The sequence below is a fragment of the Triturus cristatus genome, chromosome 3_2, assembly GCF_964204655.1.
Source record: "Triturus cristatus chromosome 3_2, aTriCri1.1, whole genome shotgun sequence".
NCBI classification, from domain to species: Eukaryota; Metazoa; Chordata; class Amphibia; order Caudata; family Salamandridae; genus Triturus; species Triturus cristatus.
Genome location: NC_140584.1, coordinates 1,025,476,465 through 1,025,492,024, shown reverse-complemented (window position 1 = coordinate 1,025,492,024; position 15,560 = coordinate 1,025,476,465). Strand labels below are relative to the sequence as shown.

Here is a 15,560-nt window from a genome sequence, read left to right as displayed (position 1 = left end):
TCTGGGGTGTCTGTGGTGGACATAAAGCTGCCCAAAGAGGATAATCTTTTTAAACACAAACACACGACAATGGACCATCGCACTCAAAAGACAATTTGTAAACTACATCCTCCCAACATGACCCAGTTGTGAAATTAAAGTAATTGATTTATAGTGACTGCCTACTGGCCATACCTTGTAAAGGTATAGTCAGTCTTCCCACAGAAAAATCTGAACAAAAAAAAAATTCCTAGCACAGGTAGTCCAGTCCATACACTACCTGCGCTAAGATTGTGATACACGGTCAGAATCGAGGTGCACTTTGGTGGTTTCACAGACCTCAGTACAGCTCTGTTGCCCCCCCAAAAATATTACAGGGATTCCTTCCAGCGGGCTGGCATGACTGTAGAGGAAAAGGAGGAGAAAACCCAAAGTTGCCAGAAAGTGTAGATGGCCACGGTGGCAGAGCTTAATAGTCCTACGTAAGGTTATCATTTCTGCAGCAGCTGTCAATCCACTCTATAGCACTGTCAAACAAGACCAACAACCAGATATCCTCCTAGAACCTCAAAAAATGGTTTGTCACTGGCGTAATGAAGTTTGTAAGAGATTACTCAAGAAGGAAGCCTAAAAGTTCATGGGTTCTTTCAGAGTTCCCTTTTCACCTGCAGCAAGTTCTCAGGTGCGTACAATTAAAATGGAAGGTCACTGCAAAAGTATAAAATTATTATTTTTAAGAGGGAGATGGGAGCAGACAATGTTCTACTGAAACAGCATAAAGTAAATTCAAATGGACAGGTTAACAGTGACGTTTAACACTGCAGTTGTATATTAACCCCTTCGCTGGGGGGTGCGGGGGGGGGGGGGGTGCGGGCAGCGCGGTGGCCCGGTGCTCATGACGGAGCCACGCCGTCATGAGCCACGGTTGGGCTGTGCTCATGACGGAGTGGTTCCGTCATGACTCCGCCCACAGCGCTAATCGCCCGCACAGGCAGGGAATTAGCGCCGCGTGGGCGGCGCGGCCGCCAACGGCCGCAGCATGACGGAACCACTCCGTCATGAGCACACGGCAACCGTGGCTCATGGCGGCATGGTTCCGCCATGAGCACGGAAGGAGTTAATACCCGTTCTCAATGTAAACAAAAACCTGAACACAAAATTGCCCAACTGTTCTAACAGAAAAAGGATTATGTTACTTACCCTGCAAGCATCTGTTCTTGGCATGTAGAGCTGTAGATTCACATGTTTTGCAAACTCCTGCGGATGTTTGCAAGTTGTTTTTCTTTGAAGAAGTCTTTCCCAGTCACAAGGCAACTCCTCCTTACGGTGATAATGTGCATGGAAATAGAATCCATTGTTAGATTGTTTTCCCACAAGAGGGTGAGAATGGAGTAAGTAAGTCTAGTACAGAGATGTCCATGCATATATAAAGTGAATAATACGATCTGCAACAACCACAGGTGTCCGGGGATGAGGGAGCGTGCATGTGAATCTACAGTCCAAGAAATTAGGTTTACAGGGTTAGAAACAATCGGCTCGAGGCATGTGTGCTGTAGATACACATGCTTTGCATAGACTATAGCAGTGGCTAACCAGTGGGTGTTGCAGTGGTTTGAAAACGTGTTTTTAGCACTGCTTGTCCTACATTAGCTTGACGACGTGCAAATGCATCTAGACAATATTTAGTATATGTGTGTGGTGTAGACCATGTAGCTGCCGTAAATATGTCAGCTAAGGGAATGTTACCTAAAAAAGCTATAGATGCTCCTATTTTACAAGTAGAATGCGCTCTAGGAGATATAGTTACATTCTTTTAGCTTTAACATAGCAAGTTTGAATGCATTTAACAATTCATCTAGAAATATCAGATTTAGAGATAGGATTTCCTTTATGAGGTGGAGCAAACGCAACAAAAAGTTTGGCGAAAATCCTTGCTTTTATCAATATAGTAGAATAGTGGAACCCTGTTACTGAATCAGGTTGAGGGAAGAATACAATTAACTCAATTGGTTGGTTAATATGAAAAGCAGAAACTACTTTTGGAAGGAACTTTGGGTTTGTACGAAGTACCACTATCTTTATGAAGTTGAAAGAAAGGTTCTTCTGAGGTCAATGCCTGGAGCTCACCAACACTTTTTAATGAAGTAATATAGCAATTAAAAATGCAACCATCCATGAAAGAAATTTTAATTAAAAATTGTGTAACGGCTCAAAACATGGACTCAAGTCTTGTGAGAACAATGTTAAGATTCCAAACGGGTGCAGGTGGTACCTTGGGTGGCATTCTTTTAAAACCTTCCATAAGAGCTTTAATTACTGGAACTTTGAATAAGGATAAATGTTGTTTTTGCAGATATGCAGCTACTGCCACAAGGGGTAGTGGAATAGATGTGTAGGCTAAGCCAACTCGCTGTAGATGCAAAAGATAACATTTTGTATAGATGCATCTAGTGGATCAATTGTGTTATTACAATATATAACAAACCTTTTCCACTTAGCTGCATAACATGCTCTAGTAGTAGGTATTCTTGCTTCTTTAAGAATTGTCATACAATCTGGAGATAAATTTAGGTATCCAAATTCTAGGACTTCAGGGGCCAGATTGCTAGGTTGAGCTCCTTGGGGTTTGGATATATGATTTCGCCATGGTGGTGTGTGAGAAGGGCGGAAGTGCAGTGCAGCTTTTGGTGTCGAACTACTGACAGTTCTAGAAGTATGGTCAACCATGGTGGCTGGGTTAATGGGGGGAGCGAATAGAAATCAGTGGGAGTGATGTCTGTCCGAGTTTCTGAACCAGAAAGAGGAGAGGAAGAAAAGCAGAAGCAAACATCCCTGACCAGTTCATTCATAGGGCATTGCCTTTGGACAGATAGTGTGGGAATCTGGAGGCGAGGGTGGAGCATTTTCAGTTCTCTACTGTGGCAAAGAGGTCTACATGTGGAATTCCCCATTTTTGGAAGTATGGAAGGAGAACCTGGGGATGAAATTCCCATTTGTGTTCTTGTTGCCACTTCCTGCTAAGGAGGTCGGCAAATTGGTTGTGCATGCCTGGAAGGTGTTCTGCTAGAAGATTAATTTTGTGATGTATTGCCCAACGCCAAATGGTCTGAAAGGTGTGAACTGTAGAGAGTCCCCTCCCCCTTTTTTTGTACACTGTATATAGCGGTCATATTGTCGGTCCAGATTAGGACAACTTTCCCTATGCGGTGAGGCTGAAAAGCTTTTAGTGGTAGATAAACAGCTAGAAACTCCTTGTAATAGATGTGGAGACTAGTGTTTGGTGTCCCATAAACATTGAATTATTAGTGAATACACTGTTGTGCTAAGCATTCTGGTAGAGGGCACGTGTAATATTGCGTGAGGCACTATTGCAATGCATGATGCCATCATTCCTAATAATTGCATGAAAGTTTTGACTGTTAGGTATTGGTGGATTTGAAACTGTAGTAATAAAAGTTTGAAAGTATTGAATTCTGACTGCATTGGGAGAGGCTAGAGCTTTGCGAGTGTTTAGCGTTGCTCCCAGATATGGTTGCAGTTGTGAGGGTTGAAGATGGGACTTTTGTGCATGGACTGTAAATCCCAATTGATAGAGATGGTTTATGGTAGCCTGAGTGTGTTGTAAACACTTTTGCTGCGTGTTGGCTTTGAAGAGCCAATCATCGTGATATGGGAAGACATGAATTTGCTGTTTTCTTAGATGAGCTGCTACTACTACTGCTAGACATATTGTGAATACTCTAGGTGTAGTAGTCACTCCGAATGGGAGTACTTAATTTATAGTGATTTCCTGCTATCACGAATATGAGATATTTGTGATATGCTGGGTGGACAGGAATATGGAAGTATGCGTCTTTCAAGTCTAGTGTGGACATAGACGCCTTGTTGTAGAAGTGGAAGCACTTCAAGGGTAACCAATGAAAGTATGTATAGGTTTAACGGTCTGAGATACAAGATTGGTCATAGAGACCCGTCCTGTTTGGGGATTAGGAAGTAAAGTGTGTAAACGCCTGATCCTTGGTGTTGTAATGGAATTGGTTCTATAGCGCTTTAAGAGCTTGTACTTCTTGTTTGAGCAGCTATTGGTGTTGTAGCGAGTGTGATTGTGAGGTGGAATATTGGGAGGATTGCTGGTAAGTTCGAGGCATGAACTATGTTGGATAGTGTCTAATACCCATTTGTCTGATGTTCCGGATTGCCAAATGGGAAAGAACGGTTGTAGTCTTTCCCTCGACAGGTGTTAAATGGTCGGGGGGGGGCAGGGAGGGAGAATTGTAGGCAATTCACTTTGTTGGGAGATGGAGAGGTAGGTGTAACTTTACCTCTGCCTTTGAAATGGTTTCCTCTGTACCTACCTTAATAAAAACCTCTTGATGGTGAGGGTTGCGTGTTTGACCTGTATGGGGATACATTGAGATCAGAGGAATTACCTTTGGATCCTCCTCTATAAAATGATCGGCAAAAGGAGCCTGTATTGGATGGTGACTGAAGGGCTCCCATTCATTTCACCACTTCTGTGTCCTTTCTCAAGTGACTCATCTACTTAAGGTCCAAAAAGACTCTGGTTTGTCAAAGGGAGCATTAAGTATAGTTTGCTTAACCTTCAGTTTAAACCCAGAGATTCTCAGCCATGCATGCCTTCTAAGAAGGTGGCTGGTGTTAATAACAGTTGCTGGAATATGAGCAGCATCTAGTGCACGAACGATGGATTTCCCCTCCTGTACCAATTCTTGTCCTTTTATCGTGTGTTCTTCTAGGAGATTTGGAGTAACTGCTCCATTTCATCCCAGTGGGCCCAGTCATATCTTCTGAACAGGCCTTGTGTGTTGGCGATATGCCAGTGGTTGGCGGATTGTGAAGCCACCCATTTCCCTGATGCATCATTCAATTTAGACTAAAGATGGAGGCAGTGCATCTGCTGACGTTTGGGAATTTGCCATTTCCCTGCATTGGAGACAACTAAGGAATTTAAAGGCAAATGTCCTCCAATAAAAATTCAGTTGGTTATTTCTGGTCAACCCTGGATGTTGAAATACGAGCCCGTACAGGGTCTTTAAAAATATTATCAGCCTGTTGAATCATGCATTTTAACATAGGTAAGATTGTTCCGTCCTACGAGATGTTCCCAAAGTTTCAAATAGAATATACTCCCAAGTATTCCTTATGTAGTGTGACCCCATGGTATGATACTGCTCAGGAAATTAACTACTGGTATGCTGTGTTGTCATCAAGAGGAGATGGCTTTGTATGGTAAAGATCAGGATAATTATCTATTGGAGGATCAAGGTTGTAATCATTTCATGGAACCATTGGTGGTGGACTATCATCACACATATAATCAATATACGGCTGGGTGTGTGGAGTACCCGGTGGTGTAATGTTTAAAGAGTTTGGGCCTGGTGGTGTTAACGATGGTGGAGGGATTTGAGGAACAGGGTGTACAGGGCTTGTATCCATGTCCTTTTCCTTCTTTAGAGGAATTTTGTAACTTAAATCCTCTGAAGGAATGCTCCTTTTAGGTGGGACATGTTTAGCTATGTGTCAAGTGTCTGGATTAATGTAGATTTTCTTCTGCTTAGGATCCAGTTTTTCCGGCATAATCTCCAACATGGGTTCTCTAGGCTTTTGAGGAACATACTTTGTTTTTGGTACCTACATTTTTTAAAAATATTTTTATTGTTTTCAGAACAGTTACAACAAAAAGACACCGATTCAGACCATTGCGAACAGATCCTCTGTGGGATTGTGCATTTGGGTGATAATTTTTCAATCAACCGCAGTTCTATTGTACTGATACAGATTGCAGCTCCCCACCTCCCCATAAGCCATCTCAACAGTCAGAGTCAGAGGAGTCCTCATCTGAAAGTGATGGCGGATCACATATCCCCGCCTGATAAATACTGATCGCTCAGCGAACATGGCTACATCCATATCTCACCTCCATTTGGACAGCAACAGCACCTCCACCGCTCCCCATTTTTGGGCTATGTTCCTTTTGGCCGTCATTATCCCCAACGTTACCCAGCTCTGCGCCCGACGATTGAGATCATTGGGTTCCCACACAGTTAACAGACAGCGCCGAGGCTCCGGCAACAACGATACCCCGCATGCCTGCGACATTGTACGCAGCACTCGCTTCCAGAAGTCTTGGATGACAGGACACTCCCAGATAGTGTGATAAAAGGTTCCTTCCTCCCCACAACCTCGCAAGCGGAAGGGGTGTGGCGCCCTGCCCATCTTATGTAGTGGTACCTACATTTTTAAGGCCAAACTACTCTGGTCCTATTTATCCTTTGGAGCCGAAGGTTCCGATGCCGAAGGTAGTTTTTCCACCACTGTCTCAAGCCAGAACGCTCGACTGTTTCGGTGCAGCGCCCAAGGGCGGGGCATTAGAACCAGTGTCTCGGTGCCAACCATGGCCAGAAGGCAGTGGTGGCCCAGAGGCCTTTTGTCTGGTGGAAGAAGGTTTGAGGGGCAAAGGGGCTCTGTTACTCATGGTACCCTGTCCTGTTGGAACGTCTTTGGATTCTAACTCGATTCCCAGTAACAAAACAGATTCTTGGATAGAGAAGGCCCCCTCTCACTCCAGGGCCTCCATTTCTTTGAGCTCAGTATTTTATCCAAAGATATCTTGGGGGAAGGGGTGTTCAATGTTCTGCCGCTGAATGTTACTTCGTCGAGCTAGAAGATCCTGCAAAGTCTTCTTCGATAGGAAATATTGACAAGTGTTGCAATCCTCCATGGGCTCTGGTGAGAGGCACAAGTTGCAGACTTTATGCAGGTCCATGTGTGGATACTTGGAGTGGCACCGAGGCCAGAATTGAAATGGAGTATTTACTATCGGCAAAAGACTGGCTAATACAGAACGGAAAAGGCTACCGACGCAGCTGCCCGAAGAACACCACCGAGGTCTTCTCTACTGAAGACAGTTTTTGTATTTCACGACATGCGGAGAATGATGAAGCGCGTACGAATATACAGACGAGGGTACAGAGGATTGCTCACCGAGGGGACCCAGAAGAACAGTTTTGAACCAGAGCGTTGCAAACCAAGTACGAAACAGAGAGTGAAAGAAGACAATCTATCAATGGAGTTAATGCTCATGCGCCTTATCACCGGAAAGAGGAGTCATCTTGCCTCGTGATTGGGAAAGACTTCTTCGTAGAAAAACAGCCTGCAAACACCCGGAACCCAACAATAGATGGCAGGAGTGTGCAAAGCATGTGGAACTACAGACACATGCCTTGAACACTATTTTACTGGACAATGGTGACCAAAATGTGATTACAGAGGTGCACAGCATTCAGTCAGGTAATTAGACCAGCTGTAATAGCAATCAAGACTTACCAAAGGAAGGGCCGGGAGTGGAGAAACCCATGGCAGGTGTGCCAGGGGTTCCAAAAGACAGATTGCTGCTAGCTGCTGTGGAGCTCTGACCAAACGTTGGTGTCGAGGAACCTTAAAAAAGAAAAACAAAAAAGCAGACTTTGATTACTCATTTTACAGGACGCCACTAGACAGCCTGAACCATCTCTGCCCATATACACTTGATGAAATGTAATCAAACAAGGTTACCATCTGTTTTAAAAAGAACCATTTGACAAAATCCAAATGACTATAAATTATTTGTGCTTGCTTCCTAGTCCTACTTAATGATATGGACTACTGGATACTTCCATAAACCAGCTAATACTCACCTTCAGACGGATTCAAGTGATTTCCCCAGCCTATAATCACAGTAAAGACTCAGAGTATTCCCTTCCTCAGTCTCAGCACTACAGTTTTTAATTTAGCTGACTTTCTGGGCTAAATATGCCTGGTGCTGCCTTTAAAACCCCCATTTCAATAATTGAAACATCCTCCTAACTATAAAAAAAAATAGCAGGTGTAGTGTTTCAATTGTTGTATTACCTAGTGGTGGTGATGTTCAAAAAACGTTCTCCTTTTTGCATTAGTAGTGTTTATTTTATGGTTTTCTTCAGTGTATATATTTAATAAACATTTTAAACACAAAAAAGGGTACCAACATCATTGACAACAGAAAAGAGTAACCAATACAAAAAGCTGCACTATTTCCTCCTACAGCCACTACTTAAACCAGCGATGCAATCTATCCATGCAAAAAGAAAAACCCACACCAATCAGTTATCCAGGATCAAAATTCACCACAATAGTTAGCCTTGTGCCGGTATTTGTAAAGAAGCACAGGCAGATCCCTTAATCTCCCAGTACTTCCTCGAACCCTCAAAAATAAATAAACACCACATACACTAAAAACTGCTGAGGTGCTTTCCTTTGAAAGGTCTAATTTGATGCCCATTATAAACATAAAAGCTTTACTGTCTTTTGCCAATAGGTTACCTTCACTTTGCAGAGTCTACATCACGCGGTATTACATCACAGAAAATATATCAGTCTTTACATTACAGGCAAGTTATCTGTCTACTTCACAGGTAAGTGCCTGTTTTAAGTGACCCAACCTTAACAGTAAGAGTGGCCTGATTAAGGACTCCCCGGCGCCTCCCATGCCCTGTGCAGGTTTTGTAATCAGGTGAGCACTCCTGGTGGCGGTTGGATAATTACTATGCCCGACAGAGCCTCATTACAACACCACCATCTTGCATCCCTGCTCTGTGGCGCCCCTTTATTTCTAGTTCAGATACATTGTAAATAGTTCATGGAGACTAAATCAGCCAGAATCCCACACTTGTAAGAAACAGAGTGGACATGCACTGGAGGCACTTTAGGAAGTCAGGTGGGGCACAAAGGAACAAGATACCCCTCCTAGTGGTGGCCCTAATGACTGATGTGTCATTCAATCACAGATATGATCTGTGACTGGGGGTGGGTGTCTGAAGAGTTTCAGCGCTCTGTCCATCATCTCCTTGTATTTGCTTTGATCGCCCTAAGTTGGCAGGGTATGCCCAGACGTGGGTCTCTTGCTCACTTTGCCAGTGGATTCAAGCTAGCCTGGCTGATGAGGGATGTTACTCTGAAACCGGTCCCAGGATACTTGTTTCTGGTCGAAGGAAGACCTGGCTTGGCAGTTCGGGCTGGACTTTTCCCATGAGGCACAGGGTCAAGACTGATTTGCATATAGCTAGGTGTTAACTAGGGTAGCAAAGTGAGCTAAAGAACGATGACGGATTCAACCCAGATCTGTGACGGGGGTAGGGGGCGCACGACTACAAGTAGTCTTGATTCTACTTTATCACCATATGCTTTATTTCCATCACATACACTTACTGTCTATCTCACTCCTGCAGGCTCTTTTTCATCACTGTTTTGTTCCTTAATCAGCGTTTTTCTTTCACTCTCCCACCATCTTCCTCCATTTTCAAGAGCTTGGTGATCTGAACTGGCTGCGCTATATTCCAAGGGGTTGGCCCAGCTCACCTAGAGCCTGGACCCAGCAGCTCAGGAGGTTGGTCTGTGCTTGACCCATTTGAATGCCTGCTGGGGTTTCTGGTTAGTTTGCAGCAGGTAGGCAGTCAGTCACAGGGATAATGCAGTGCATCACACAGAGTTTTGGAATGTATTCGGTGTGCGTAGGTAGTTTTTAGGCCCAGGCAAAATATAAATTACACTAGCGTAATTTTTTTATGCTTCCAATCTCCTTATTTGCATGACATTCCTGATATACTATGAACAAGTAAGAATAACCAGAACGCATGAGGCTGTGGTGTGCAGCACTCGTTTTTCAGGGTGCTTTTTCCACAATAAGAGTCCTGGCATCCAAAATGGATGCAAAAGTGTATTTTATGCTAAAATATACCACCAAATATCATTTCTATTTCAAGTAATTACTCATCATTTTGCATAATTTGCCCAAAATTACTTAAAAGCAAATGGAGTGAATTTTGCACAACCCCGGCAACAGTTTTAGCAGTCCACCTATTCAGAGAGCCAAGTGACTGTACTAGTTTGCACCTCTAAAAGAGCCGGCAGAACATGCATATGTACACCATGCTGCATTGCTTATGTCTGATGTTCAAATGCAGCTAGTGCAAGACCTTGCGTCAAATACTCTAAGTGGAGTACCGTGGCTGTTTCTCTTATTGAGAGAAGAAACCGGTGGACTACCACCCGTATACTGGCTGCACAGCAATCCACAATGTTATTTGTGTACACACTTATTGGTAAAAAGGAGAACAAACGCATCAACAAAAATGCCCAAAAAACACAAAATGTTTATATTCCATTGATTGTGAAATATTCAAAGAATGGTGAATTATCTAGAAAAATATTAACACATGCCAATTGTACATGTATACATCAGAACAAAGACATGACATCAGCAATTTGAGAAATTGCAAAGAAACTTTCAGTAATAAGTGTGACTGGAAACAATAGTGAACAATGTTACAATTCAAGCCCAATGCATTTCGGGATTGACAAAAATGCCTTCTTCCGGGGCCACTGCAGGAAAAAATAGAAAAAAAAAAAAACCCAAAAAACCCCCCACAATTTATGTTGTAAAACTCATGTCAAATAAGCTAAATGTAACATAGTAGATGCAGCATACATGGCCAAAGTGGTGAAGTGAATTCCTGTACGTATCCTACTTAGAACAATTATCTGCCAAGAGTAAAGAAAAGAAGGACCTGTGCACAAAGAACTTAAGACAAAACTTGTGTTAAATGAGGAGTATGAAAAAATTGAATAGACATGCTGTGTATATGAGAACACCAAACCCAAATCGTGCTGAAAAATTACACGTTAGTGGTGGACATCTACTGAGTGCCGATATAACAGCACTTACTTGTAACCAGCGATCTTAAGTAATGTTGCTGATAAACAGGATAAAAAAAAAACAAAAACAAAAACTGTTCTACCGACTGTGGCTCTGGGAACAGGCAAAAAATATAATTATTAATATGGTAGTTACTGCGAGAGAAAAGACTAAGCAAAACAGCGCTGCTCAGTGAATGGCAGCCTCGAGACCTTCCGTGATAATACGATGTATGTGGGTAATTTTAATCGAACTGTCAATGCAAAAAAGGGGAATTTCAGACGGGATGTATTCATGAGTGTACTAAAGAGAAACAGCCAGTATGAAAAAGAAATACCTGGAAATAATAGTCAGCGAATTAAGATAGGCTTAATTTGATGTGTTTAATGAGCAGTGATGTGAAGATGCACGGACGCCGATGCTAGATGCAACCACAGGAGACCTGCGATAAACACAACACGCTAGTGAGTGACGCGTTCATGCAAACGTATGTTTGCAAAGTGCAGAATGTCAGTTATGTGCAGAAAAAATGCGACCTGCTTACCAAAATCGACCCATGGAAGTGGCTGAGATCATTACCAACTGAAGACAGTCTCGATAGAGCTGGACATATGAAAAAGCTGAATGCAACACGAAGCCCTTATAAATAATGCCTGCTTCATGTGGTGCGTGAAAAAAAGACAATGAACAGAGAAAAGAGACTGAATCGGAATAAAAGTGTGAGCGCCATCTTGAGTGCGGAAAAGAAATAATGCGGCAAGTATTAACAGGATGTAAACTCCGAATCAAATACACTCTGAAAAATGTGGACTGACATGTATATCATCAAATATATGAAAACTGTAGAAAAATACATGTGAGCTGGAAGTGAAAAAAACCACAGAAAAGCGCGTGATTCGCCGATGTACACCGGCGCGACAGGTCAAAGTTTGGAATGTAAAAAACGTACACTATGAAAATGCCATTTTGGCAATGAAATTATGTTGTTATGGCCACTAACAGGAGGACGACACTACAGGGTAACATACTGTACTGTCTGAAGCAAATATGTCAAACAGCAATATACAAGGTGAGACAAAGTGTTAAACACGAGTAATATGTGACATAAAAATGCTCACCCCATACACAAGGAGTAATGAAAGAAAATGTGTGATACCAATTGGCTATGTGCAGAATTTGTAAAAGTGCCACTGTGATTAAGAAAAGAAAACAATGTGATGAACTTGAACAAATTAAAGAACCAAGTGTATGTGAGAAGATGAAAGAAAGCATGATAAGTGAACAAATAAATGTATACGTGATAACGAAAAAGAAATAAAAATGAACAAGATTGATAATTGTCTAGGAAGAAACGTACTTACAGTCTAGACACATTAAAGAAAACATTGCATTTCAAGTTTGTCATTGAGCCCTGCGGGCAGTAACGTTTGGAGATATTTAGTCCACCAGACCTCTCTTTGAGCTAGTGTCTTGGTGATATCCATTTCTGGCTGTGATGTAATTATTTCTAGTATCATAAATTTGAGCTGAGCATTAGTATGTTGGTGTTGTAACCAATGTGTCGCCAAGTGTGACTTGAAGCTCTTTGCAAGAATAGAACTTGTGTGTTCAGAAATTCTGATCTTAAGTTTGCGTGAAGTTTTACCGACATACAGTAATCCGCATGGACATTTGATGGCATAAATGACATTGTTGCTATTACAATCGCCATTATATTTTAGAAAAATAGCTTTCCCTGAATGAGGTTGGTTGGTTTTATTGCCTGTCATAACATTGTGGCAATTAACGCAATTGAAACATTTGCGTATACCAATATATTGTTTTTGATCAACTTTACGTGTTTGTTTCAACAATTCCTTGATGTTTTTGCTGTGCGTATACGCGAAAAGTGGTTCCTGGGCAAATAAGCCATTAAAGTCAGGTTCATGTTGGAGTAGATCCCACCTAGATTTAATAATTTTTCTGATGTTGACAGAATTGGTTGAAAATTTGAAAACAAAAACGTGATGATTTTGGCTAGTTCTCAATTGTGGGGAAAGTAACTGTGCGTTGTTTTTTGCGTGTTTTTGCAATAGCAAGATCTAACACGTGATCCGGATAACCACGCTCCTTCAATTTTTCACGCTGCCCAAACAAAGCTCTATCTAGCTGTAATTGATCGGATACTATTCTTTTAGTCCGTAGTAACAGAGTAAGGCAGGTTGCGTAGCAATGATGGCGAATGGAAACTGGAATACAACAATAGGTTGTTCCTGTCAGTCGGTTTAGAGTACACAGAGGTCACAAGAGAGTTGTTGTTTTTAGATATTAGTACATCCAAAAACGGTAGACACTTCACGGATAGTGTGAATTGAATCCGAGCATTTTTTGTATTTAAATCATTGATTCGTGTTTCAAGTGATGACCGAGAGCTTTTCCAAATGAGAAAAATATCATCGATGTATCGGACATAAAATGCCAGATTCATGCTCCACTGGTTATCAGTAAAGATGTAATCATACTCAAACTTGGACATGAAAGTATTAGCATAAACCGGGGCCCCGGAAAAACCAATGGAAGTTCTGCTTATTTATAAATAGAAATCATCTTGCCACTGAAAGTAGCTATGTTGTAAGCAGAAAGTCAGTAGTTCTAAGATGAAAACTTTATTAACACCAATTTCTGGTAGTTGCAACAAGGCCCATTCACATGCTTCTATGCCTTCTTTTAACGGTATGGAAGTATATAGCGATGTGACATCTATGGTGCACAGTACCCATGAGGGAGAGAATTGTTCGATAGCGCTGTTAAGGAGGTTAAGAAAATGATTGGTGTCCTTAACATAACTCCTCCATGTTTGAACGAATTTCTGTAGGAAATGATCTACAAATTGGCCTTATGGCGCAATGATCGAATCACAGCCTGACACTATTGAGCGGAAAGGAGGATCTTGTAAGTTTTATAGACTTTAGGCAGCATGTATAATGTAGGCCTTCTAGGATAAGACACCAACAAGAAACTACGAATTTTAGCAGTGATCCATGACATTTCTACAGCATGTTCCAAGATCTGCTGAAGAGTTTCTTTAATCATAGTAGTGGGGTCCTGATCTAATTTAATATACGTTGTAGTGTCTTGTAAATATGAAGACACCTTGTATTCATAAAAAGTTCTGTCCAGGACGACAAGAGCACCGCCCTTGTCATCTAATCGGAATGGGAGTCTGTCATCACTAGCAAGTTTCTTGATGGCTGCTTCGTGTTTTTTTAAATTGGAAAAAGTTGATGAATGTAGTTTTAACTTGGTCAAGTCATGACGAATAAGTGTTTCAAAAGTGTCTAGAGTTTTACGTGACACTGGTGGCAGAAAGACACTTTTGGATTGGCATCTGCTCAATTCAGATTGTGATTAATCTTGAGTAAGAGCTTCCATTTCCTGACCAGGAACTGCACTGGAAAAAACAGCATGTATAATAATTCTTTCGGCACGATTTGGGTTTGGTGCTCATATACACAGCATGTCTATTCAATTTTTTCATACTCCACTGAACACAAGTTCTCTTAAATTCTTTGTGCACAGTTGCTTCTTTTCTTTACTTTTGGCAGATAATTTTTCTAAGTAGGATACGTACAGGAATTCACTTCACCACTTTGGCCATGAATGCTGTATCTACTATCTTACATTTAGCTTATTTGACATGAGTTTTACAACATAAATTGTGTTTTTTCTATTTTTCCTGCAGTGGTCCCTGAAGAAGGGATTTTTGTCAATCCCGAAATGCATTGGGCATGAATTGTAACAGTGTTAACAATTGTTTCCAGCCACATTTATTACTAAAAGTTTCTTTGCAATTTATCAAATTGCTGATGTCATGTCTTTGTTCTGATGTATACATGTACAATTAGCAGGTGTTAATATTTTTCTAGATAATTCACCATTCTTTGGTTATTTCACAATCAATGGGATATAAACATTGTTTTTTTTGTGGCATTTTTCTTGATGCGTTTGTTCTCCTGTGTACACAAATAAATTGTTGATTGCTGTGCAGCCAGTATACGGGTGGTAGTCCACCTGTTTCTTCTCTTGTTTCAAGGTTGGCTACCTTTATCTGGTCTGCACGCTAGCGTATGTATAATTGGTTTTAACTATCGATTCTTTTTGTTCAACATTTTGAGTGCGCTGACTATTTCAACACTTTTTCTGTTTCTCTTATTGAGCCACAGTCTGCTCTCATTCATCTAATAATCAAAATAGTCCCCCAGATATAAGGCAGTGTTTGGCAAACAGAAACCTCAGCCCAACAGGAGTGCTGGGGCAAAATAAAAAGATATATATTTCCAAACAGCAAGTTTGCCTTGCAATGAGACGCCTACACAGCAGATGATATCGCCTTCCTTTAATGAGCAGCAGGCACTTCTTGTTCGAAACCCAACAGCAAGTGCCAAACATGTGTCGGGCTCCTGCCCTTTATCAATGGCTGCATACACAAAATCCCAGCAGCTGTATGCACTTTTAACTTCATACCCCGCCCATGTGGGACTTTCATTCGCTAAATTGCATTCTGGGGTGAGTAGTTCAATGTTAAATCACAGTGGATGCTGTACCTGGAATTGTGCATAAAATAAATCCCAAGTGGGTCGGATGGCAGGGAAACACTACATTGTCCGCGGATACCAAATCCCACAAAAATCAGCATCATCTGCTCCTTAAAACGCCAAATTCAAAGGCAAAGTCGGCTTTTGGAAATTATATATATATATATATATATATATATATATATATAAAAATAAAATCTACTGGCGGTCGCCAGTAGATAGTTATAGTTAGGACCGAGTTCCCATAGGAAATCTGAAAATTCTATTTTGAGTAA

At 41.5% G+C, this 15,560-nt stretch overlaps 1 protein-coding gene across 2 annotated transcripts in view; it reads right to left on the bottom strand.

Annotated features, from left to right (window-relative positions):
• Positions 1–15,560, bottom strand: part of LOC146859022 (nuclear envelope pore membrane protein POM 121-like) — an 80,901-nt gene that overhangs the window by 20,342 nt on the left and 44,999 nt on the right. For both annotated transcript variants that reach the window (XM_085649658.1, XM_085649659.1), the window contains exon 12: positions 7,327–7,437. In XM_085649658.1, coding sequence (XP_085505784.1) covers positions 7,327–7,437 — 111 coding nt within the window. The remainder of the gene's footprint in view (positions 1–7,326; positions 7,438–15,560) is intronic.